The sequence below is a fragment of the Schistocerca gregaria genome, chromosome 7 (assembly GCF_023897955.1).
Source record: "Schistocerca gregaria isolate iqSchGreg1 chromosome 7, iqSchGreg1.2, whole genome shotgun sequence".
In the NCBI taxonomy this organism is placed as follows: domain Eukaryota; kingdom Metazoa; phylum Arthropoda; class Insecta; order Orthoptera; family Acrididae; genus Schistocerca; species Schistocerca gregaria.
In genome coordinates this window covers 224,457,450-224,485,430 of record NC_064926.1, presented here as the reverse complement: position 1 = coordinate 224,485,430, position 27,981 = coordinate 224,457,450, and the positions used below count along the sequence as shown (strand labels likewise).

The 27,981-nt window shown below is 44.4% G+C and overlaps 1 protein-coding gene across 2 annotated transcripts in view; it reads left to right on the top strand.

Moving 5' to 3' along the window:
- Positions 1-27,981, top strand: part of LOC126282266 (lysoplasmalogenase-like protein TMEM86A) — a 437,733-nt gene that overhangs the window by 56,161 nt on the left and 353,591 nt on the right. The window contains exon 1 of one of the 2 annotated variants that reach the window (XM_049981875.1): positions 14,743-14,856. The exons of the other annotated variant lie outside the window; for it this stretch is intronic. Coding sequence (XP_049837832.1) covers positions 14,818-14,856 — 39 coding nt within the window. The 5' untranslated portion in view covers positions 14,743-14,817. Of the gene's footprint in view, positions 1-14,742; positions 14,857-27,981 lie in introns of those variants that run through there. 2 annotated transcript variants of the gene reach the window in all.

Here is a 27,981-nt window from a genome sequence, read left to right as displayed (position 1 = left end):
GCCCGAGGGAGGACTCGAACCTCCAATGGGGGGGGGGAGCCGCATGGACCGCGCGACAAGGCGCCTGAGACCGCGCCGCTATCCCGCACGGCACCGAATATTGGCGATGATGGCTGGTGACGAACAATTGTGTATCTTCTGAAGCAGTCTTCTCGGGCTGTGATTACTTTTCCTCTCTGGATGAGCTGCTTTTATCTGCATCCACAACATACAGTTACTGTGCAGCTGCCGAGGTAGGCTCAAAAGTAAAAGTGAAGCAAACGGTATTGCTTATTTACAGTCCAGTCTTGGACTATTATTTGGAAGTTCTTGGAAATAAACCTACATTCCCAAGTTTAGCTTTGCCTTCTCATTTCATGCCTTTTATGAAAATATAAGTGAACTGGCTACTTGCTTCTGTCTCGGGTTCTCCGGGCGACGTTCGTCTGATTATTTTACTGACGTTTCGCCAGCACGAGTGGCTGGCATTGTCATAGCTTCACCCTCTTTGACAATGCCGGCCACTCGTGCTGGCGAAACGTCAGTAAAATCATCAGACGAACGTCGGCAAGAAGAACCCGAGACAGAAGCAAATAGGCAGTTTGTCAACAACTGGCCAGGAAAGCCTGAACAATTTCGTAAAATATAAGTGACTTAAATACACTGCCGGAGATCAAGCAGTACATACATTTAGAGGTTTTCAATTCACTCAAGATTTTTTGTTGCAATAGTGCCTATGGAGTACGTGAGATGATTACATTTACAGATCAATAGCACACGTTGTTTTGAGGTAGCAGAGATCGACCCATGCCGGAACATCCATATTAGTACGTGGTGTAGCCTCCACAGACAGCAGAGCAGGCGCTGACTCTGGCATTCAGTAGATCGTACAGGTGCCGAATACTGTCCTGGGATACGTTATGCCTCGCCTGCTCGACCTGTTCACGTAGTTCTGCAAGAGTTGTTGGCTGACGAGTCGCATGAGTTATTTCTCGTCCCATCATACCCCACACATGCTCCACTGGAGACAAGGCTGGAGATCGTGCTAGTCAGGGAACTTACTGCACGTCTTCCAGAGCACTTTTGAGTTTCACGGGCAGTGTGTGGACGAGCATTACCATGTAGAAACAATTCATCGCCTCTTGTTGCAAGAGCGGCAAAAAAAAAAAGTGTCTAACAACTCTCTCCATATACAGAGCGCTGGTTAGCGTCCCGTCCAGAAACACCACAAGTGGACGAGAGTTGTAGCTTATCGCACCCCAAACCATAAGGCCATGAGGTCAGTATGTGTTGGACGAATGTACTCTGCGAAACACTGCCCACCAGGTCTACGTCGTACACGCAGATGAGCATCACTTGCGTGCAGGCGGAATCTACTTTGATCGCTGAGGACCACAGCGCGCCAGCCCATGTTCCAGGTGATCCTCTGACGGCACCATTCGAGCCGTGCACATCAGTACTCTGGCGTCAATGGAAGGCTTACTAGATATGTGCGTGTTCGTAGCCCCCACTGCTAGTAACCAGTGCGCAACAGTTTGTGTTGACCCGTCTGTGCTCCCAAGTCGTTTTATCTTTGCTGTAGTTGCTGCACAATCTGCTACTGTTGCCCTTACAATACGACGGTCCTGACAGGCATCTGTGGTGCGTGGACGTCCAAAACCTCCTATATGTGTAAGAGAATGTTGACATGACTACTTAAACCACCACGGTTGCACAACTGACGCAGCACGTCCAACTTGCGTGGCAGTTCTCCTAAACGACAATAGAGCCACTCGGAAGGCCACAATGTGACCCAGTTGGCTGAAGGAAGCGGGAGTTCGTCTGCGTGGCATGATTCACACGGTTGCACCACACTGAGCCTTCTCGCTGTGAGCATTCCCTATCAAAGGATAGACACAGATGGCGCAACGGTAGCTATACCACTACGCTATCTGTTGACGGACGAAGTTATGACCATTATCAGTACTATCTCGCAGGTGGCGTATGCTGTCATCAGATCAAATGCGAACTAGTTTTTTTTCCGGCAGTGCACAATATCTCGATTTATTTGCAGTGGAAGAAGCGTAAGATCTGGAAAGAAAAGAAATGAAAGTATGTTATTGCTTTGGGGCTGAACCTCACAAGCCTCGGATTATCTTTGTATAATCTTCTTGCTGCGGCTTCCACTTCCTGGCAACTGCAAGCGTCGCCTGATCCGCGTCAGAAATGCTATTTTTCTGAAGCTTACTCATCTGGAGCTCCGACTTCCGGTTCTTTCATTCCTGGCCAAGCCGTGCGTATATCACAAACTTGGTCGAAATCAGCGATGACTAGAAGGCACGGTCGCCTTGTAAGGCACAGTTCTGGTTAATGTAAATCATTTCTCCTTGTTGAACGTTACTGTTGTTTTCAAACTGTGATCGATTGTTGACAACAAACTCCATAAGTGAGCAAATGCAGTGCAAGGCTCTTGGCAGTGTCCCAAAAAACTGTCACCAAGAGTATATAGTGGACACCACACGTGATCCTTATTACACGCTTTTGGGCAACAAATACTATTTTCTCTAATCACGAGTTAACCCACAACACGATGCCATGGGAAATTGAATGAAAATAGAAGTCAGACAACTTCTTTACTTTGTCATCTTCAACATCCGATATTATCCGTAACGCAAAAGTTGCAGATCTAAGATGTTCAGCAGCATCATTAACCCAAGACTCCCACCTCTGGTTCTTATAAATAGACACACGTAAGAATTCAGAATGTTTTGTTTCATGTATTGATTTATCTCATACATGATTTCTAACTAGGAAGTCCCGATCCTTTGAAGAATCTCACTCCCACGTATAAAATACCTCCAAATGTCTGAGTACAAATGAGATAATGTGCTAATTACTTGATTTGAAGCATGCAAGCGAGAACTAATTTGGAAAACCTTTAAAATTAGATTCTAGTTTGTTGGAAGTCGATACGTGCTGAGTCTCAAATTTACGCACCGTCAGTTATGCTGTCTCAAAACGCGCAGTTTCTAGCTGTAATATGTGTCTTAATGTCTTAAACTTTCAGCCTAAGATTCTCTCTCCCTGAGCAGATTATGTCAGCACTTTAAATTTTTGCACACGGTTGCTTATAAGATACATTGTAAATCAAAGCTTTGTTGTCCGTGGAAGCCGTTTAATAGGCAACTTTCAACTGTGTTCGTAGGTAGTTAATTACGAATAGTTTTTGTATTTTCAACATTGTATATTAAATTACGAATAGAACACGGCAAATCCCATAACCTGATTTCGAGAAAATTCCTCAGTGGGAGAAGGATCAGAAAAAGCGAACTTGTGTCTCGGATTATACATAGATAGTCGGCCGTTTCTAAGAAAAGTACAATCATTGTTTTGATGGTAGTTTCTGTGCCTTTCAGCGAGTGAACAGCCCAATTGAAGTAGTGGCACTGTGGCTAGCACTGTAGCTTCATACTTTTGTGCCCACGTTCGAAAACGGATTATTATTATTAACATTGCTACACAAATTATTTCCAGTATACAGGGTAAGCCACTAACTATTGCCACCTAGAATAACTCCGAAACTGTGATAGTAGCTGAAAAATTCGTGGGACAAATGTTGCATGGCACAACGCGGGCCATCATATGACGTTGGTTTTTTGTTGCTAGGTGGGGCCGCGTCAGGAATATGAAGGTCAACTTTTTTTTATGGGATACTATAGTTTGATACGTATTTTCTGATAGCGGCTATCGAGACGAATCCAATGATGTGTAACAGTAAGGTCTTTGAAGGTAAACGAAGGTCAAAAAGGTGGCGTGAACGTCCATTTCCAGAAGGTAATGGAAGTGATGACCATTGGTATTAGTGCAGTGCTGCAATCTTCTTGTCATGCACTGAGTGGTATTCCTATTCACTCAGGCACTTATCGGAGCACATGCTCCGACAATTCTCTCTCGTATATCGTGCAAATAGTAAATATTCGCTGAATATGGCGTATCCATCTAACGTACCATTGACATCTAAACACCATTAGACGGTTTCACACTACAATACTAATAGGATCGGTAAGACTAGTATCGTCGAACAAGCGAATGTGAATGATGTAGTCCTTCGAAGAATAAGTCGATGTGCTTCTCATTTACAGATAATTCCAACGAAATTCAGTAAGAGCTAGAGACTTACACGCCGAATGATATCCTCAACGTACTCACCCTACACGCGGTACATTTAAATATGTGTATGATAGATTGAGAAGAACTGCATCTTTCACGCATCGGAAACACGTCCTGCAAAGGAAAGTTACTAACGAGGAAACGGAAATTGGTACTCTTGCCATTGTGGTTAGAGATAATTGTGTTAGTACGCTTCAAATCGCAAGGGAATCTTATTCGTGTTCTGCACCGCCATAAATATCACCCTTACCATATCAGTATCCACCAAGAATGAACTGGTACGGATTGTATGCGAAGCAACTGAAAATACATGTTGGCTTCGGCAAGTTGCACACCAAAAACCGTGGTCGGTGATCGTATAGTGTGGGATCCTGGAGGATAGAGTTCTAAGCTCCTATTGCATCGAAGGAAATCTTAATGCTAGAAAGTACACATTACTGCAAGAAACATTAGGTATGTTATTAGAAGAAATACCTTTAGGAATAAGGAACAGAATGTGATATCAACACAATAGGTGTCCGGCACATTTTTCGCTAATGGCTAGAAATGAGTTGCAGAGACAATCACCGAATCATTGTATTGAATCAAGGCACTGTAACTAATGGCACCACTATAACAACTAGCACCATTATCCCTGCTCGGTTCCGTATGTCTTCATAGAAAGTGTTTCCGGCAACCACAAAGGCACAATATTATTGGGCCAGAGGTCATGAGAATCATCAGGCACGTTCTCTCTGGTGTTTCGGCAGATATTTGTAATTTTCATTTGCATTGTGCAGACGGAGGCAACCCAAAAAAAGTACTGCTAATGACGTTTTTCTTGCGACGTCCAATGTCTACGGAAAGCTTGGTTGTTGCTTATTGCGGTTAAGGTAGAGATGGCTCATAACTGCGATCTACACATTACCAAAGCACAGTATGGATTCGGTTAGTGTCATGCTGCATTGTTTTTTTAAGTAGTTTTTTATGTGCTCAGTCGATAAAACGATACCAAATTAGTTTAATGTGATACCTGTTTAACAACGAGGGTTAACAAGTACGCTACTGGCCATTACAATTCCTACACCAAGAAGAAATGCAGATGATAAACTGGTATTCATTGGACAAATATATTATACTAGAACTGACATGTTACTACATTTTCACGCAGTTTGGGTGCATAGATCCTGAGAAATCAGTACCCAGAACAACCACCTCTATCCGTAATAACGGCCTTGATACGCCTGGGCATTGAGTCAAACAGAGCTTGTATGGCGTGTACAGGGATAGCTGACCATGCAGCTTCAACACGATACGACAGTTCATGAAGAGTAGTGACTGGCGTATTGTGACGGGCCAGTTGCTCAGCCACCATTGACCAGACGTTTTCAATTGGTGAGAGATCTGGAGAATGTGCTGGCCAGGGTAGAAGTCAAACACTTTCTGTATCCAGAAAGGCCCGTACTGGACCTGCAACATGCGGGCGTGCATTATCCAGCTGAAATGTAGGGTTTCGCAGGGATCGAATGAAGGGTAGAGCCACGGGTCGTAACACATCTGAAATGTGTCCACTTTCAAATTGCCGTCAATGCGAACAACAGGTGAACGAGACGTGTAACCAATGGCACCCCATAACATCACGCCGGGTGATACGTCAGTACGGCGGTGATGAATACACGCTCCCAATGTGCGTTCACCGCGATGTCGCTAAACACGGATGCGACCATCACGATGCTGTAAACAGAACCTGGATTCATCGGAAAAAAATGACGTATTGCCATTCGTGCACCCAGGTTCGTCGTCGAGTACACCATTGCAGGCGCTCCTGTCTGTGATGCAGCGTCAAGGGTAACCACAGCCACGGTCTCTGAGCTGATAGTCCATGCTGCTGCAAACGTCGTCGAACTGTTCGTGCAGATGGTTGTTGCCTTGCAAACGACCCCATCTGTTGACTCAGGGATCGAGACATAGCTGCACGATCCGTTACAGCCATGAGGATGAGATGCCTGTCATCTCGACTGCTAGTGATTCGAGGCCGTTGGTATCCAGCACGGCGTTCCGTATTACCCTCCTGAACCCACCGATTCCATATTCTTCTAACAGTCATTGGATCTCTACCAACGCGAGCAGCAATGTCGCGATACGATAAATCACAATCGCCATAGGCTACAATCCGACCTTTATCAAAGTCAGAAACGTGACGGTGCGCATTTCTTCTCCTTACACGAGGTATCACAACGACGGTTCACCAGGCAACGGCGGTCAATTGCTGTTTGTGTTTGAGAAATCGGTTGGAAACTTTCCTCATATCAGCACGTTGTAGGCGTCGCCACCGGCGCCAACCTTGTGTGAATGCTCTGAAAAGCTAATCATTTGCATATCACAGCATCTTCTTCTTGTCTAAAGTTTGTCATCTTCGTGGTGTAGCAATTTTAATGGTCAGTAGTGTATATCGTGACAAGAAGTATAATCTTAACTCCAGTAGCATGCGGTATATTGCAGACACAGACTGGTTTTCCCGACAGACGAGTCGAGAGCGGGGAAAGTTGGTCGAAAGATACGATGTTAACAAATGTTTGCATACTCGTATATGTACTCTTGCTGGAAAAGTGACAACGCAAAATGTCACTTTTCCATAAATCAAGAAAAATATTTTGGCAACAATGAAACGTTACTAAGAAATCAAATTTTTCAGCACTAACGAGAATGGCTTTAAAACCAGGATCAAACGGTGTTTGCAATTTCTAGCGTGAACCCCAATGAAGTGTCCTTTGTTTTAGTTATGTCACTTTCCATGTCTTGACGTTTTCAGCTGACACAAGGCTTCACACGAAACACTTGATACGCAATATTTACTCTTTAGCAGTACGGGTAATATGTCACGCAGAAATTAGTATTGAACCCCACCTGTTAATTTGGCTGTTAAGGTGAATGACACTAAGTGCCTCACAATTCTTGCCCACACGCTATTATTCATTCGGACCTGTTGTATTGATGTCACGATAGCTCTAAGATTGCCAAAGTGGATGAACTAATGGATTGTGCAGAATAGAGCAAGCAAGAACAAAGTCGCAGCCTGCAGCGACGCCTGTTTGACGTGAAGGTCACCGTCCACTCGTCGCAACACTCGTTCTTCCATATCCAGCATGCGAGGAGTGCAAGGTCTACTGCTATCATTTGTCCTTGCTAGAGATTATATGCCGTCAACATTTTTTCAGATGAAGTGCGGCGTTGAGAAGGTCGCTCGGCGTGTTACGCTTCCCTGTAGATTAACGCCTTTGTCTGACCCATACCAGAAAACCGTGTCTGCCATTTCCTTCGAAAAGGACTTAATTTCATTGTTTGTGTGATTCACACTGCACGGAAACAATGATCATGGTGTGACGCCAGCTCGACAGCAAAATGATGAGCATCGAATGGCTGAGTAGGAGACAGTTGTAGGTATTCTGCGTGACAACAGGATCAGAGTCAGAGAGCTAAGTGTAGAGACAGACCCAACCAATAAGGAGGGACCAATGAGCGTCAACGGGAAGGCAGACTACGCCACCACTGGGCACTGACCGTTCTCTAAACAAATAACATGATTTATATCACGACAAGTATGTGTTTGCGGACGTAAGTTTATTAGTTTATTGGCCTTCTTTTCTAGTTTGAGCAGTATTGTCATCTAAGAATACAGGACAGTGCTTATTTAAATGCTATATATATATAATGGCAATCCCAAAAGTAGGGTCTTCTTTTTTTTATAAGTACATAGACCTGTTTATTTCTACAATGGTTTACATCAGTTTACAGCTTGAACATTTGGCTATTTCTCGACGTAAACACCATTTCTGTCGATGCATTTTTGTAGACGCTGTGGCAGTTTTTGTATTCCCATGACATACCAGCTCGCCGCCATGCTCTTCAGAAAATTATGAACCTCTTCTTTCACCTCGTCGTCGGAGCTGAATTGCTTTCCGGCCAAACGTTCTTTTAATCTACGGAACAGGCGATAGTCATTGGGCGCCAAGTCAGGACTACAGGGTGGGTGGGTGATTATATCCACTGAAACTGTTGCAGAAGAGCAACGGTTTGCCGAGCGATGTGTGGGCGAGCGTTGTCATGGAGAATGTCTACACCCTTGCTCAACATTCCTCTTCTGCGGTTCTGAATAGCCCGTATAAGTTTTTCAGTCTCACAGTACCTGTCAGCGTTAATTGTGGTCCCAGTGAGCATAAAGTCTACCAATAATACCCCTTTACGATCCCAAAAAAACGGTTGTCATGGCTTTACCGGGAGACAGTGTTTGAATTTCCGCAGCTTTGACGGAGGATGCCGCCACTGGCGTGATTGTTGCTTGGTCTCAGGTGTAAAGTGGTATGCCCAGTTTTCGTCACCCGTGACAATTGAGTCCAGCTCGGCTGCAAGGCTGTGAAGAAATGGGCGGGAAGCATCAGCTCGTTGCCGCATGTGGTCCTCAGTCAGCATGCGTGGCACTCATCTTGCGCACACCATCCAGTAGTTCAATGTTTCCGGTAAAATTCTGTGAGCGGTGCTTCGGGAAACCTCAGGAACCAACGTGCTGAGATCATCCTGGGTGATGCGTCTATCTTCACGCATGCTTCGCTCAACCTTCAACAGTGTCTCCTCAGAAATTGACGGTCTCCCGCTGCTTTGTTCGTCGTTAATTTCGGTCCGACCACCTGCAAACACGGTACACCACTTACGAAAATTTTTGACATCCATGCGCGACTCACCATACACTTCCGTCAATTGGCGATGGATTTCAATCGGCGCAGTGCCTTATGCGTTCAAAAACCGAATAACTGGGCGCAATTCGCACTTGGCGGTAACATCCAACGGGAACTCCGTTCTCAACGGCTGCCAAGCCAAGGCTGAGCGCCTCCGCGCGGCGTGCTCATGTTTACACACAGCGCGTGAAGCACTCTCCATAACAGTGTGACAACTGCCACACAGAGTTCTGTACTTACACAAAAATAGATCTTACTTTTGGGATTACCGTTCTGGTCCTGATGGGCGAATCAGTAACGACCGACCCCCGTGTCATCCTCTGCCAGCGGCGAGCGCACAGCTCTCCCGTCCGTGTCGTCTTTCTAGGCCATGCAACTGCTACTTCCCGTTCACGTAGGTCCTCGACTGGCATCACGAGGCTTAGTGCATCCAACAACTGTCCTCCCACCAAAGAAAAATCTCTGGCAGCACAGGAAATCGAATCCAGGTCCTTCACATAACAGCCAGACACATTGACCACTGAGTTACGGAGCCAGACTTGGATATACCAGCGCTAAACGTTCCTGTCGGAGCACAAAAGAGGCGAACACGCCGCTCTTTAAAAGATTCTTACAAAAGATTGGAATCGGTTGCCTCAATCCTGAGTCCGCATTATTGCATAAAGATTTCGCAATCGAATATACACGCGCTCTTTTTAACACACAACGTTCTAAACGCAGTGTCTCTCTGTAGTTACGTCTGCATCACAGTAAGAGGACACACAGAACGGCGGAACCACAATAAGTGATTTAAATGGCAGAGAGGTGGCGTTACATATGGCCAACAGCGCCATGTTTTGTGTGGCCGCACGCGACCGAGTTTAGCAACGCTCACTCGGTGTGAAGCAGTCATACGAAGTGGAAACGTATAACCAAGTGCCACTGTACCAGGTCGACACCGCAGGGTGAAATAAAGGCATGTGTGTGCGTTGGAACGGGGCACAATGATTGGTCACCGGGAGACGGTTCTGTCATACCGTGCCAATGCGGCTCGCACAGGGCACCCTGCTTCAACTGTGAGACGGAGAAGAAAAGAGTGTCGCACACAGTGCCGACAGGATGCTGGACGATATTGCATGAGCACAGGCAATATGATTGTGAACTTTTCCACTTTGCCGTAACGGCCACAACTTCGTCCACGGCGTTGCCGCGACGTTGGAGCATTGCTACGGCTCTTGACATGTGTGCGTCGACGGTTCGACGCCGTCCTCTGCGAGGTGGACTGTTGGCACGCATGCCATTGCGTCGTCTTCCATGTACCAGAACCCACGAAAGCAATGCAATGGGCACGTAGACGCAGACACTGGAATGCTGAGTGGCAAAATGTAATATTTTCGCCGGCCGGAGTGGCTGAGCGGTTCTAGGCGCTACAGTCTGGAACTGCGTGACGCTACGCTCGCAGGTTCGAATCCTGCCTCAGGCATGGATGTGTGTGAATTGTCCTTAGGTTAGTTAGGTTTAAGTAGTTCTAAGTTGAAGGGTACTGATGACCTCAGATGTTAAGTTCCATAGTGCTCAGAGCTGTTTGAATTTTTTCTAATATTTTCTTACCACTCCCCCTTTAACTTGTCGTGTAATGATGACCGCATACGCGTTCGAAGCCGCCATGGTGGACACCGACATACTGTGTTGTTGCGCGGCATAGCGGGCAAACGCCAGTTGTGATGGTTTGGGATCCATTGCTTCTAAGACGCGATCTCGCCTCCTACGCCTTGAGGGCAACCTAAAGAGCTACCGCTACATGACAGAGGCACTGCCTGTCCTGCAGGCCCTTCCACATGTCATTCAGCAGGATAATGCTCGGCTGCGAGCAATGTGCAAGCCTTCTTCGAAGAACGACGGGAACCACCACTACCCTGGCTTTCCCGTTAGCGTGGTATGTCGCCCATCGAACGTGCCTGGTATGTGGTGGGTCGGCAACTTCCTGCAGTCACAGTTGATGCTTTGTGGACGCGCCTATGAATCCCATGACAGAGTATTCCCCAGCGGCATATTCCGGTGCTTTTTGATTACATGCCATGACGTCTTGCAGCTCTGATTGCAGCACGTGGTGGCGCTGCTGGGTTCTGAATTTCCACAATCACAGGGTACGTACGTATGTACACATGCGTTATGCCACCCGTTTGCGTATCACATCCTTAATCGGTGGAATATTTTTCAGTGTGATCGCATCTTTAGGTATTGATATTTCACTTAATCCAAATAGTACTGTATATCTGCCACCCACTATTGTTCTGCCCCCCATTGATTTACAGTATTCCCACTACCACTGTCTCATTTGCGCTTACCGGTCTCTTTACTGCCTTTCTTCCCCACTGCCACAGTCTCCGCGATACCTCGGCAAAAAAAAAATTCTCAGAGTCCAACTTACCTTTTGCTCTTTATCCAAATGTTTAAAATTTCGCTACAAAATGCACCTTCTCCTATACCGGAATGTTAGTTTGCTGGTCTGGGAAGGTCCAGACAGCCCTATCCCCCGCCCCAAGCCTATTTACCATGGTTTCCAGCTATTTGTATTTTTTATTTCCACCGTCTCCTCCATTTTTTACTCCCGTTTCTTCTGTATACACCCATCTTTCTCTTTTACTGCCACTGTCTCTCACTGACTATCAGTACCTCCTGTCTCTTTGGTACCCACTGCTATTCTCTTCATCTTTCTTACTTTGTCACTGCCAGTTTCTCGCTCTCACCATCACTGCCACCTCTTTCTTTACCTCTCATTGCCACTGCCTCCTCCCTCTTACACCGTCACTGTCTCTCTCCTGCTGGCTTTCAGCACGCAGATACAAAAATTTTGGCGAGGACGGCGAAATGAGAATTTATGCGGCTGGTTCCCCATTTTTCTGTCACATTCTTTAACAGAGGAGAATGTTCGCCTTTTTACGCTCCGACAGAAGAATTTTTCAGCTAATTCTCTTCTTTTCCCCGCTAGAGCAGGATGTAAAATGAATTCTATAGTTAAGTGAAGTTTTGCAGTTTATTTATATACTTTAACACTTTTATGTAGTTTGACAAATGTGAAGGGCAAATGCGTACTAGTAAAATAAGGGTGACTCCAAATCGCTTGTTTTACATTTTTTTCTGGGTGCTTCGCTCTTAGATCGCAATTCATCGAAAACGCTCAGTTTGATTTGTAGCTTAAAGGAGTAAAAATGTTATTAGAAATGTTTTACTGAGTTTGCAGTCTGTCGAGTATTATTTTTATTATTTAAATCTATTTTTCCAGTAACCTCGTCCAATCAAATAAAGCTCTCGAGCGACTACACACAAACATTTGGCAGTGACGAAGAAAACAGTAGTATGTTTTGAAAAAGGTTGAGACAGCCGTAGCGAGCAAGGCAAGCGTAAGACAAGAGGAGAGATAGATAGATAGATAGATAGATAGATAGATAGATAGATAGAGAGAGAGAGAGAGAGAGAGAGAGAGAGAGAGAGAGAGAGAGAGAGGGGGGGGGGGGCGGTATCACACAAACTGGAGGAGGGGTTGGAAGTTACAACGTCTTCATCATTACGAAGCTGTCTTCTGCATTTCGCACTGCGCGATGCGGTGGTGCAAACACCCAGAGAGGTCCTGGTTTAGTAAGTATAAAATATGGATCGAGAGCAAACCGGAAAAGAGCAAAGTAATGAGAAGCAGTAGAAATGATGGTAGCGAGAAACTTAACATCAAAGTTGGTGATCAGGAAGTATTTGAAGTTAAGGAATTCCGTTACCTTGGAAGCAAAATAAGGTATGATGGACGAACCAAGGAGGACATTACAGGCCAAGAAAAGTACAGACCATAATCAGAGGAATAAATTTCTGAGATGCGTTCAGAGCACAGCGTTGTAGGGTAGTAAAGCAAGGACAGTGAGAAAATAGCAAGACAGGATGAATGTCGAAGGAATTCCTGGTGCATGGAAAGCGCTGCTCGCAACTCCTCAGATAAGAAAGCAATCTATCCACTGTGGGGGGTAAATACTCATTACAAAACATACTTCTCCTGCATTGCTCCTTTCCATTGCGGCACTTGCTTGACCCGTACACTGCAATCCCATTTAAAATCAACCAAGTTAAAATGCGCGCACCATACTTAATGTTCGTAAATCACTTGATTGCTGCACTACTTCCTTCTGGCGTTGCAGAAGTTGGAAGACTTCGGGCTTTTAATGCTTTTTCTGACCACAGCCACTAATCGTAATAATTAATAATAATAATGTAGTAACATTGTGTGCAGCGCTGTTGTAACCCTTATGTAGTTACTGCTGTGTCGTGCTGTCTTTTCATTTCTGTTTCGAAGCGACTAATGAAGCAGAATTTAGAGAAGGCATTTTCTTGAGATATTTAGCATTTGTTACGTATGCGTCTCACTTTTGTTGTCAGCGATGTAAGGGACGTAACACAACAAATGTGTGTAGTGCGTTGTCTATGTGAGGAACCTGTAACCTCCATCGCATTGATGCTATTAATTGAAAAAAAGCATAAGTAACATTGATAACTTACGGAACTTTTATTAGAGTAATATATCAAAATTGCACCTCAGTTGCGAAATGTTACTGGTCTTTACCCAGGTTTCAGCTCGAGTAATCTAGCCTTCTTCAGAAGCATAAAATAAACTCATACATGCCAGAATGAGGCACGGTCAGACATAAAAAGCTAAAGTACCAAGGTATCATGTCAAGCTACGTTACTTAGCTGTTTCTCAGCCTTGGTACTTTAGCTTTCTATGTTTGACGGTGCCTTATTCTCGCATGTATTTGTTTATTTTATGCTTCTGAAGAAGGCTAAATTACTCTGTCTGGAGCCGAGCGACCGCTGCGGTCGCAGGTTCGAATCCTGCCTCGGGCATGGATGTTTTGGATGTCCTTAGGTTAGTTAGGTTTAATTGGTTCTAAGTTCTAGGCGACTGATGACCTCAGAAGTTAAGTCGCAAAGTGCTCAGAGCCATTTCGAACTCTAGCTGAAACCTGGGTAAAGACCAGTGACATTTCGCAACTAAGGCGGAATTTTGATATATTAAGAGTTGCTGACAGGACTGCAACATGTTAAAAATTCTTATATTATCAGTCTTACAAAACTGATAATAGTAGTGATCTTTTGAAAATAATAGCTTTGTGAGTGAAACAGAATCGAATCGTTTAGTTTTGACCCTTCAGAAAATTTTATTTTACCCTTCAGGGGGTAGTTACTCCCAAGTTCGGAACCGCTGTACTAGAGTGGGCTGTAAAGGGCAAAAGACGGAGATGGGAATACATCCAGCAAATAGCTGGGAACGTGGAATGCAAGTTCTATTCTAAGTTTGAAGAGGTTAGCGCAGGAGAGAGGTTTGTGGCGGATCGCATAAGGCTGCACTGAAAAAGAAGACTGTGAGGAAACTTCCTACTTGTCATCATATTAACAACACTGAAAGGATGTTCAAATGGCCCTGAGCACTATGCGACTTAACATCTATGGTCATCAGTCCCCTAGAACTTAGAACTACTTAAACCTACCTAACCTGAGGACAACACACAACACCCAGCCATCACGAGGCACAGAAAATCCCTGACCCCGCCGTGAATCCAGCCGGGGAACCCGGGCGCGGGAAGCGAGAACGCTACCGCACGACCACAAGATGCGGGCTGTGCTCGATATCGATGCGCTCAGTTCGTAGGAGAAAATGTTACTTGTTTTATTGGATCGAGGCGCGATGTTGGGACTAACGCTCCGGCGAGTAGACAGCGGTCAGCGGCCCTGGGTCGCCAGTGCACGCACTACGCACGCCCTCGGCACCGGTTGCCAAACCCGCTGACGCGAGCAGCTGCGACACAAGCATAGCGTTCGCCTTGTGGGACGGAGCGACCCGCAGATACGCTACGTAAGCCGCGACGATAACAAATGACTATCGCCTGGGCGTCCGCAGTGGCGTTGTTCCACCACCGAGGGCTGCCGCCGGCAGGCTAGTGGCCACCGCTGCACCATGAGCGTCGCACGGCCGACGTCTGCGGACAGGGCTTCGGTAAGCACGGCGCAGCTGCGAGCAGGAGAGCTGAAATGTGGTGACGTGCGTACGGTGGAGGCGTTCTCGCCGTAGCGACTCGCGCACTGCTGGATATATTCAAGGTTAAATAGAGTGCGCTGTAGTTGCAGACTGCTGCTCAGTACTGTTACTTGGAGCGAATTTCCACAGTGAGTCGAGTACCCGTATACGTAGAGTCTTTAAATTTTCTTTCATTATTAATTCTCACGTGATCGTGCATAGGTAAACGATAGGGAGTGAGCCAGCCTACTGAAACACTCCAGTAATTCCTTAAGTAAATGTTTGTAAATACTTGACTTTTTTGTTAGGCGCGCTTCACAATGGCTTTCTGTGTAAGGTCCTGTCTGATTCTTTTGCTCGACCGTGGATACCCCTTCCAAAGAAAACTTCTTTTATCGGACTTCGAAAAATTTACTCATCGGACAGATGGTTCGTACTGGACTATTTATGTGCATTTAATGAACAAGGAACCTTTCACCCTGTTATGACGCAGTACAGCTGAGGAATACTTTTATCATAAAATTAAACAAATATTAAGTAATATCACTATATTCAAATATCGCACATAAACAGAATTACCATGAGACTTATATCAAATTAGTTGCTGTATGCAACAATATGCGAGTGCACATAGTATGGTTGCGCCTCTACAAAATATGAACGATAATGGCGGTGTGCCGTATAAATCTGCAGTAACAGCAGAAAAGCGTCCGTCTTGGCTCGCTTCTAAAACAAAAGGATGCCGTCGCCTTCACAAAATTGAGATACGCAATAGTACCTTTGTTTCTGCGGTTGTATCCAACTTTGTTTATTTACTACGTTTCAAAGACTTCCTAGGGAAATTACGCCCTTCCCGCAGATGTGTTTGTAAAAGTCGCTTCTCCCAGAGGTGATGTTTCTATTGGAAATTGTAATATATCCATTAAAAAGAGTGAATGTATAAGAAAATGACTGAACTTCAAGCTAATTGTTCCGAAGTGGGATACATCGAAGTGACCAGAGCAGCATTAAAGAACATGAATATTTAGAATCCAGTGTTAAACAGTATTATAATTCTTATTTGGTCGAAGGCGGCTCCGTTACCTGCAATTCCTGCCTGCTTATAGTGTCAGGTGCAGGATCGTCGTTGGGCAGCGGAAAAGCTTGATGACGGCGGACAGTGGTAATAATGTTAGGTATAATGTAACAAATGATTCGCATTACAAAGAAACTGTAATCGGAACTTCGTAATAAAAAAAATCTAGACTGCAAGGCTCAACTTGTAAAAACACAAATCCGCATATGATGGCATGTCACCAAACCAATCGGTTCCCAACATAATTAAATATCTGAAACACAAAACAATTACTTATGCATGGTTAGTAAATAACGTTAAACACCATTGTAGTAAAGAGGAAAAATGTTTGAACGCAAGCAATTTTATTATTATACCGAATTACGTATAGCAAGAATAAATGGCTTTCGTACATGAAGACAGACTGAACGAGACATAATAATTTATTGCAAAATGTCAGATGTTCTAACTGCCAAATTTCACATTTGTCTGAAGAAACAAAAAGCAATGTATCCCTCTTTGTACTTATAGTTGTTCGTACCAAAAAAATTATGGAGGAGTTGATACTACAGAATTACGCTGCTCGTCTTATCACTGTAAAAATGAGAGAAATCGGGAAATAAATAATTTAGTAAGAACGCCCTATGTGCCATAGCAGGAAACTGATTAGTTCTAAGTGACCGCTAAGAAATTTGCTTAAAGTACCATTGATACTGAGACATTACGTTTCATTTGTGATAATACAAGTGCATAAATATAACAGTAATGTTTCAACAACGAAAACCATTTCTCATGTCTTCTAAAACTCAAACAAAAAATTATTTACTTTTGTAAAGAAGATACAGAAGTATCTTGCTCAACTCCATTGTTGGATCAAATAACGCAAGTTTCTGAACTCCCTGTGCCATTGAAAAAGGAATGGCAAGATCGCCAACAGGTCTTCCTGTTTTGCAACTGATAAACGTGGCTGGTCTGTCAGATGACGTACGTCATGGCATAGAACAGCCCTGGTCTTTCCACTTTCGAATATGCTTTCCCACTCTTGTGTTGAGAGAGAAAATTTTCAATAGTTGTACGAGTTGGACGAGAGTGTAGCATTTTGATAATATTGTAATGAGAGATCTTACGCGCCTGTGTTCGCTACAATTTTTCTTTAAAGTCAGGGAAGTCATCGGCAGGCATTGGAATTACATGGACTGGCTTCATAGCTTTAGCTGACTCGACGGTTTTCTGTTAACTCTTGTTGAACAAAGTCGTTGCTTCCATTTCTTCTACCGTGACTTGACACTTGGAAAAACTCAAGGCACATGCAACAGCGTACCGAGAACACAGTAGCATTGAAAACGCATTACGTGAAAAACTGGAACGTAGAACTTTCGATATCTCCACTTCCCATTTATAGCACTGTTTGCATTTGTTCGCTTCTGTAGGGGTGGACTTGGTCCCCAGGAATAAGTACGTACCGTATGCGTTCATTCATTGTACCTTCCAACCAGACAACAACGCTCACTCCTACGTCCGGACACTGGCGATGATTGTTAAAAGGTGTTCCCGTTCAGACTTCTCACGCGGCTGACGCTGAGGGCCATCCGTCCGATGGAGCATAACACGTGATCCATTTCAGCACTCGGCGGACGTCCAGTTACAGTATTGGCTTGCAAATTCCACCCTTCGTCGCCGATAAACAGCAGCCATCACGGATGCATGAACCAAGCGCCTGCTACCGAGCCACATATGCAGGAACGTTCGGTGAACGTTCATTGAGGAGAGACTGTTGGTAGTCAGTTACTACATCTGGGTGGTCAGATGCTGAATAGTTGCACGTCTGAAACTTCCTGGCACATTAAAACTGTGTGCCGGACCGAGACTCGAACTAGAGACCTTTGGCTTTCGCGGGCAAGTGCTCTACCATCTGAGCTACCCAAGCACGACTCACGCCCCGCCCTCACAGCTGTACTTCTTCTGCCAGTACCTCGTCTCCTACCTTCCACAGTTTACAGAAGCTCTCCTTGCGAGCCCTGATTGTAGCTAAGCCATGTCTCCGCAATATCCTTTCTTTCAGGAGTGCTAGTTCTGCAAGTTTCGCAGGAGAGCTTCTGTAAAGTGTGGAAGGTAAGAGACGAGGTACTGGCAGAGGAAGTAAAGCTGTGAGGGCAGGGCGTGAGTCGTGCTTGGATAGATCAGATGGTGGAGCACTTGACTGCGAAAGGCAAAGGTCCCGAGTTCGAGTCTCGGTCCGTCACTCGGTTTTAATCTGCCAGGAAGTTTCATATCAGCGAACACTCCGCTGCACACTGAAAAATCTCATTCTCGTTGCACGTCTATATGACCGTACACATCTTCACACCCGCTGTTCATTCAAATCTATGGCCCGTGTTGCATCATAGTTGTCTCGGCGCCACTTTTGGATAGCATCAATTTGCCATGCATCGTTTACTTTAACCACGACGGCACATTTCACAAAGCCGTTTCGGAAATGCTTGCCCCCCCCCCCCCCCCCCCCCGCTCCCCACCCCTTCCTCCCTTGGGCTGCTGGCCAACGATGATGCTCTTCTGGACGTTAGATAAATCGCTTCGTTTCTGCATTACGACAACGACTGCAATGTTTTCGCCGGCCGCTGGTGTCAGAGCGGTTCTAAGCGCTTCAGTCTGGAACCGCGCGACCACTACGGTCGCAGGTTCGAATCCTGCCTCAGGCATGGAGGGGTGTGTGATGTCCTTAGGTTTGTCCACGAGACTCAGAGGGCCATAGACACGGGTTCATAGGTAGATGCCGTGTTTTTTGACTTCCGCAAAGCGTTTGACACAGTTCCCCACAGTCGTTTAATGAACAAAGTAAGAGCATACGGACTATCAGACCAATTGTGTGTTTGGATTGAGGAGTTCCTAGATAACAGAACGCAGCATGTCATTCTCAATGGAGAGAAGTTTTCCGAAGTAAGAGTGATTTCAGGTGTGCCGCAGGGGAGTGTCATAGGACCGTTGCTATTCACAGTATACATAAATGACCTAGTGGATGACATCGGAAGTTCACTGAGGCTTTTTGAAGATGATGCTGTGGTGTATCGAGATGTTGCAACAATGGAAAATTGTACTGAAATGCAGGAGGATCTGCAGCGAATTGACGCATGGTGCACGGAATGGCAATTGAATCTCAATGTAGACAAGTGTAATGTGATGCGAATACATAGAAAGATAGATCCCTTATCATTTAGCTACAAAATAGCAGGTCAGCAACTGGAAGCAGTTAATTCCATAAATTATCTGGGAGTACGCATTAGGAGTGATTTAAAATGGAATGATCATATAAAGTTGATCGTCGGTAAAGCAGATGCCAGACTGAGATTCATTGGAACAATCCTAAGGAAATGCAATCCGAAAAACAAAGGAAGTAGGTTACCGTACGCTTGTTCGCCCACTGCTTGAATACTGCTCAACAGTGTGGGATCCGTATCAGATAGGGTTGATAGAAGAGATAGAGAAGATCCAATGGAGAGCATCGCGCTTCGTCCTGGATTATTTAGTAATCGCGAAAGCGTTACGGAGATGATAAACTCCAGTGGAAGACTCTGCAGGAGAGACGCTCAGTAGCTCGGTACGGGCTTTTGTTAAAGTTTCGAGAACATACCTTCACCGAGGAGTCAAGCAGTATATTGCTCCGTCCTACGTATATCTCGCGAAGAGACCATGAGGATAAAATCAGAGACCTTAGAGGCCACACAGAGGCATACCGACAATCTTTCTTTTCACGAACAATACGAGACTGGAATAGAAGCGAGAACCGATAGAGGTACTCAAGGTACCCTCCGCCACACATCGTCGCGTGGCTTGCGGTGTATAGATGTAGATGTTGATTGAATATCCGTTGCAGACACGGTTGTCGTCGAAAACCGGAATTCTTCTGTAATCTCAGATGCGCTACGATCCATGCGTCTTGCACCGATTATTATCTCACGTTCAAGATCAGCTAAATCTAGACCTGCTGCTTTGTTGACCACACACGTCTCGAAAACACTGCACAGACATGTGTGTGCTTTCGCGGCATACGCTGCGGCTTTCGGGCTTCATACCCGGCATTTCCTCAAATTGCGCAGTGCTTGCCGTCACCTTGGTCCATTCCATTTATGACTATTTCATTGGTATAACTACGCGGAGGGATAGACCAGATCACAAAGATCAGAAACAATTAATGGAAGAGTTAAAGCACCCCCTGTCTCCCAAAGTAACTGGTGGAAGTTGCAGCTTACTAATATTTCCCAACAATGCTTTTCAGTTTCAACTAACGATAAGTATAGCTGTCGGTGACGCTGCTATTCTGCGTTCCGTTCAGCTTTCGCACTAGCTTCAATGGACACACGACACCGAACACGTAGTGGACGGTGCTACCCTTTCACACTAACATAATTGTTCCGTAAGAAAAATTTTGTGTGTCGTGTAATAGGCGTCATTCGCGGAACAATTTGGACTGCAGCAGACCGTGATATAATACTGGACTGCTCTTGGCCATTGAAGATACGGTCTGCAGCGAGACGATTAAATAACTGTTCTCTCTCTCTCTCTCTCTCTCTCTCTCTCTCTCTCTCTCTCTCTCTCTCACACACACACACACACACACACACACACACACACACACACACACACACACACAGTGTGTCAGCTGCTGCGGGCAGCCATGATAACGTCGTAAAAAATTAGAGATACCGATGAAGAAGTCACATACCGATGAAAGTTTACGGAATGGGGCAACACAAAAAGGGTGAATTTATTGCTGTGTAATTACTACAATTTTATTAAGGATACCGGTTTCTGAATGGGCTGCGTTTTTAGCATACTCTTCCCCTCACAATATTCCTGTTCTTTAAAGCAGAAGTAGCTCAAAATCTGTATAAACAAAACATTTCTGAGAAAACTAGTTACATATTTATTGTATGGTGCTGTTGGCAAGAGCATTCACAAAAGGCTAAAATACAGAACACCGTTCAACTGTGGAACCATTTTCTTCGGTTCCACTGACTGCACAGCTTAGAAAAATGTTGTCTACAGGCAACATTTAGGGAAGTAATTTATGCTTCCAGTTTCATCTTCTGATGCTGATGTGTGAATAATATACGGTAAGTCCGGGAGATTTGAACCACTTTTTTTTTCCATCAGCATAACGCCATCGTCATTTGATAAGTGGCGCTCCCCACCACTTAGTACACATTGCGCACAAGTTTTAACTGTCCGCCTCTTCCTGATGGAAAGCACATTCGTAACGGCATTAAAATTTAAAACATTGCATTATTGATACTAAGCTCGAAATGTTCACGGTGAAGTATTTCGCAAAAACTTCTATAGTTGAGCTAAATGTGAGGTAGATAACTTTTCTGCGCAATGCAGTTTAACTCTCGTTCTGCTGTATCTACCTGGCAACGGAAGTGTTAATGCGCTGTGCAAGCCGCCTTGGCCGTCACACTCAGCACGGCGCGCATTTGTTTTTGCGATAAGGTTCAAAGAAACAATCGACGACCTCGAAAACTCCGTTACATGTACATTGCCCTGTTCAAATGTAAAAGTGTTGTTGCAGCAGTGTCTCAGTACATAACGTAAACAGTATTAACCATGCAGGGAAACAGTAATAAGGTATGTTACGGTTATTACCTCCTACGTGCCAAAGAGCGTGAGTTCCGAAAACATTGATCATTTGAAACCCAACACCCACTTTCCTCACGTGACCTACTGAAAACCATTACCTTCGATGGAGACTCGTAGACAAATGGAAAACGTAACGTCAGACGTGTCCAAAGGAAATATGTTGGGCCATTGCAGTTCATGCCCTCTCTTAATGGCCTCGCAGACCGTATTTATATTAATCCTAGGCTTTAAGAAGATAGTGGAATTACCTATAAGAAATTACTATCAGAAGAAAGCTGCACAAACAGGCAGCCAGATCTTGATGGTCTTTCGAAGTTGGTGCGATAGTTGGAAACTTGATTGAAATGCTCTGAAATGTGAAATGGTGCACTTCACAAAACGAAAATGTAGTATGACTACGTTATCAAGTACTCGCAACTGGAAGTGGTTAACTCAAATACATTGATAACCAGTTTTAGGGATATGGAATGAAACTCTCACGTAGACTCGGTTGTAAGGAAAACAGGTGCCGGCCGCGGTGGTCTCGCGGTTCTAGGCGCGCAGTGCGGAACCGTGCGACTGCTACGGTTGCAGGTTCGAATCCTGCCTCGGACATGGATGTGTGTGATGTCCTTGGGTTAGTTAGGTTTAAGTAGTTCTAAGGTTTAGGGGGCTAATGACCACAGCGGTTGAGTCCCATAGTGCTCAGAGCCATTTTGAACAATTTTTTTTGAAAACAGGTGGCAAACAGGGGTTCGTTGGAAGAATACTACGGAAATAAAATAAGTTTGCAGAAAAGATTTCTAATAGAACACTCCTGCGACCCATTCTAGAATATTGCTCGAGTTTGTAGGACTCGTACCAAACAGGACTAACGGGGAAGATTGAACGTATACGGGGAATAGTAGCAGTACTGGTCACAGATGTATCACGGAGGTGGTGAAAGAACTTAACTGGTAGCCGCTAGAAGATAGACGCCAACTTCCCCTAGAAAACTTACATACAAAGTTTCAAGTAGCCACTTTGTGTTGAGTATAGAAATATAGTAGGACCCCATTTGTAACGCTCCAGTCGGTATCGCGAGGAGGGTATTATATTACTTACAGCACACGCAGATGTATTTAAATAATAATTCTTCCCGCGCTCCATGGAATGAGATGTAGTCCTAGTAGCTGGAACAATGGGCTGTCCTTATGTTACGCACTTGCCAGTAGTTTGCAGAGAGTGGATGTAGAGGCAGAAAATGATCACCCTTTATGCGTCGTGTCTCTCAATTGAAAACCCTGGTATGAGATCTTAGTTTCACCTAATGATTGGCGTGGGATCTTACAGTTAGAAAAAAAATGTAGTCAACTATTATTTTATGTTTCCGTGAGACAATGTGACCGAAGCGTTTGTCGGCCATAAGACTAATAATTACTTAATTTACAGAATGCTGTTTTTTTTTTTACGTTTTATCAGTAAACGGTTCGCGATTGCATAGATGCCTTTCAATTTTGTAAATGTACGAGTTTATCATTCAAATTTTGTAGTTCTACCGAAAATGTGAGCAGCAGAATAATGCAGTTAATTTCTGCAAAGTATTTAAAAGAGGTAAAACATCTTAAGCGGTGAAATGCTTTTATTAAGCACTACAGATTTCATAGCACCTGCGCTACGTCTTCAGTTGCAAATCTTAAATAGTATAAATGGACAAATAGTCATGTAGAAAAATAAATAATCCGAACCTAAGATGAAATCGTAATGGGAAATGTACTAGCAGGCCGTTGTGACCCAGCGGTTCTAGGCGCTTCAGTCCTTAACCGCGCGACAGCTACGGTCGCAGGTTCGAATCCTGCCTCGAGCATGGATGTGTGTGATGTCCTTAAGTTAGGTTTAAGTAGTCCTAAGTTCTAGGGGACTGATGACCTAGTGCTCAGGGCTATTTGAACAATTTTTTTTTCTTTAGTAGTCAAGTCGTGATATACATAACATATTATGAGAAAACCCCCTAAAAGTAACAAGATACGGTGGCGAACGCTCCCCTAAAACCTGTGGAGAAGGGTGAAAAAATTAAGAGGAATTTTACATAATGTCACAGTAGATAAAAAGATGGATGAGGCACACACCGATCGTCAACATACAGAGGTGAACACAAGAGTACCATATTGTATCTACGAGGGTCACTCCAAAGGAAATGCACACTGTTTTTTTTTTTAAATCCTTCTTTTATTCTCTGTGTTTGAAACGTTTAGTGTGTAGATACATCCTTTAGGAACAATATTTTCATTTCTCCACATAATTTCCATCCCTCTCAACTGCCTTACGCCATCTTGGAACCAGCGCCTGTATAACTGCACGGTAAAATTCTGGACCAACCTGTTGGAGCCACTGTTTGGCAGCAGCGTGCCCAAGGGAGTCATCATCTTCAAACCTTGTTCCACGAAGAGTGTCTTTCAGTTTCCCAAAGAGATGATAGTCACATGGAGCCAGGTCAGGACTGTAAGGCAGGTGTTTCAGTGTTGTCTATCCGGGTTTTGTGATCGCTTCCATGGTTTTTTGACTGACATGCGACCGTGCATTGTCGTGCAACAGCAAAACATCTTGCTTTTGCCGATGTGGTCGAACACGACTCAGTCGAGCTTGAAGTTTCTTCACTGCCATCACATATGCATCAGAATTTATGGTGGTTCCACTTGGCATGATGTCCACAAGCAAGAGTCCTTCGGAATCGGAAAACACCGTAGCCGTAACTTCTCCAGCAGAAGGTGTGGATTTGAATTTTTTTTTCTTGGGTGAATTTGCATGATGCCACTCCACTGATTGCCTCCTAATCTCTGGTGAAAAATGATGGAGCCATGTTTCATCACCTGTCACAATTCTTCCAAGAAATTCATCTTCACCATTCTCGTACTGTTCCAAAGGTTCTCTGCATACCGTTTTTCTTGTTTCTTTGTGAGCCACTGTCAGTATCTTGGGAACCCACCTGGCACAAACCATTTTTAACGCCATCACTTTTAGTATTCTGCAAACACTTCCTTCACCTATCCCAACGCAGCGTGACAATTCGTTCACTGTGATGCGTCTGTCAGCACTCAACAATTCGTTACCTCTCTACACTTTGTATGGAGTGTGTGCAGTACGAGGCATGCCGCTGCGAGGACAATCCTCAATATTGCCGTGCCCGCTTTCATTACGTAACCTGCTTGCCCACCGATTAACTGTACTGCGATCGACAGCAGCGCCTCCGTACACCTTTTTCACTCTTTTTTGGAATTTCCCACTGTCTCGTTTTCACAGCACAGGAATTGTATTACAGCACGTTGCTTCTGAAGAACGTGAAGTGTAGCAGCCATCTTGGAGATATGCTGTGATGGCGCCACTGAGGGGAACAAGTTGAACTAAGTTTGAAAACAAGCGGGAAGGGTGTATCTACACACTGTAAAACTTTCACACATGCAGAATGAAAACTGTATTTTTACAAAAATAGTGTGCATTTCTTTTTGTGTGACCTCCGTAACTGACAGTCCACCTGCTAAAAACATTATTTGCTGCCGTAATAGCAGTCTGTCAAGGTAAATGGACTACAGTGTAGGGATTACCATTAAAACCTAAAGTTGTTGTTGTTGTTGTTGTCGTTGTCTTCAGTCCTAAGACTGGTTTGATGCAGCTCTCCATGCTACCCTATTCTGTGCAAGCTTCATCATCTCCAATACCTATTGCAGCCTACATCCTTCTGAATCTGCTTCGTGTATTCATCTCTTGGTCTCCCTATACGATTTTTACCCTCCACCCTGCCCTCCAATACTAAATTGGTGATCCCTTGATGACTCAGAACATGTCCTACCAACCGATCCCTTCCTCTAGTCAAGTTGTGCCACAACTCCTTTCCTCTCCAATTCTATTCAATACCTCCTCATTAGTTATGTGATCTACCCATCTAATCTTCAACATTCTAAAGTAAAAAGGATATTATATGAAGCAGGTGTTAGCCATAAACTGAAGGTTTACCTAGGAACACAAATAACTTGCGCATGGTATGATAGGCAGACGGAAGAGAAATGCGTGTGGTGCATCCAAAAGAGAAAAACACGGTGCATATCCCTACACTGCTATCGATTTTTCTTGACATACTGCTATTATAGCGGAATAACTTTTAATCAGTGGATTTTCACCTAGATACCATATGACAGTTGGTGTTCACCTCTACATGTTGGCTTTCGGTGTCTCTTACATGTCCATTTTATCTGTTGTGACATTATATGAAATTCCTCTTTATTGTTTACTCTTCTCCACAGGTTTTACGGGAGCGTTCTCCCCCATGCCTTACTACTTTTAGGACACAGGACTTCTGCGGATAATCCGTTACATGGGGACTACCACCATGACCACCGGGTTTTGCGATATGTGAGATACAGGGTGTTGTGTGTGTAAGTGCGGATGTTTATAGTGCTGACCGAGGACATTACAATGAACAACCTTACATCAGTATTCACCTTTTTTCAGACTAATAATTATAGCTATTGGGAGGAGTACGGTTTTAGGTTTAGTACCTCAAGCACTCGTGGCAACAGCAAGCCTTAACGCTCTCCCCACCCCCACCTCTTCCCAAGGGCAGCAGGTCAGGTGAAGTGCGGATGTGTGGACGCAAAATAGTCTGTATTGATAGGCGTAGTCCACTTCAGTGGTGCAATTACGACAGTGCAGAATGCATCAGGTCGTAAAGTTCGTGACGCTTTTGTGGGAAGACTGTTCGACACAGAGAAAAACAAACTAGCACTCTGGCGTGTAGATACGATACCACGTATATAAAAATGTCTGCAATTAACACTCATTACTCTCTGCACATCACGAGTTGACTCCAGTGAGTATATTTTTGATTACGGTTTCACCTTAGACTGGGATTATTTATTTTTGTGCATGAATGTTTTTCCATTTGTATAAAGATTTGCATCGGAAGATGATGCTGTAAGTGCTAAAAACGGAAAGAGCTCACAGCTGAAGTGGCTTTATTTCTCAGCATGTTTCATCGTGGCTGAGATTGCCGAGACTATGAAATTTATTGCATTTAAGAGAGGATTATCCCTCATCGTTAGCATAATGTCACACGCTCACTATCAGCGATATAGTTAGTGTAACAGCTGTATGCTGTCCGCCCCCCGGAGTGGTCAGCGCGACAGACTGTCAATCCTAAGGGCTCGGGTTCGATTCCCGGCTGGGTCGGAGATTCTTTCCGCTCAGGTACTGGGTGTTGTGTTGTCCTAATCATCATTATTTCATCCTCATCGAAGCGCAAGTCGCCGAAGTGGCGTCAAATCGAAAGACGTGCACCATGCGAGCGGTCTGCCCGACGGGAGGCCATCGTCACACGCCATGTGCATGTGAGCTGTATGCTAATTGCACAGCGCTTCTCCGTTTATGAAAAGCATGGACGGATCTGTCACGAGAAAGTTGAGACGAGCTACAAGAGATATCGGTATCGACACAGTGTGTAAAGACATTGCTTTCCCCGAAAGTCGATAATTTTTTTTTTTTTTTTTGCGCATTACCTTGCCATAGTACGTATGTATAATTTATTTCAACAATTCTTTATTTATTAAATGAAACAACAAGTTTACTGTTACCAGTCACCGTTTTATTTCCACGACGCGTTTCGAAGGTTTAAACCTCCGTCATCGGGTGGATTTACATTAGTTAGTATTACATTTGTGTGTGTGTGTGTGTGTGTGTGTGTGTGTGTGTGTGTGTGTGTGTGTTGTCACGATTTTTGGAGGAACTTGTGGCACCGCCTCCAGTGGTCACAGGTTCCTTTTGCTATCATAACACATCGCATAAATAAAACGGTGACTGGTAACAGTAAACTTGTTGTTTCATTTAATGTCAGTAACAGTCACGTTAAAGCCTAACCTAAAAATGTTCGCATTTAAAGTTATTCTTTATTTGTTAAAACGTCACATTGTTTTTTCATTCATTTTGGTACTGTTTTATATTTTATGTTGTACGAATGTGAATGTTCTGGTTCTATATGCTTCGTAAATCTTTGGCTAGGCTAGAAGCATTACTGTGTCAGAGAGCGAACGACTATCGATAGAGAGCGTGCGAGTTGGTGTGATACGTGGTCGGTTCGCGGTGAAAAACGTTGCAAAGTTCGGTGTGAAGGACGGTGATACGCGGAGGAACAAATAATTACAGTGCGTCCGCTGTGTTAATAGGAGATTGTGCATTATTAACTGAACAGTAAAACCTGAAAAGTATATCGAGTGTTTGCGGTGACGATTTTGCAAACTATGTGAACTTGTGACAATTTGCCATGAATCAGACATAATTGTTGTGTGGAGACACTGTGAAAGTGGAACAAACCAGAATGTTAAGTAAAAGAACAGGGCTGTGATTTGATCAACAAACATTTATTATATCGTCCAAACTGTTTTAAAGACGACGACGTAAATTGAACTGAT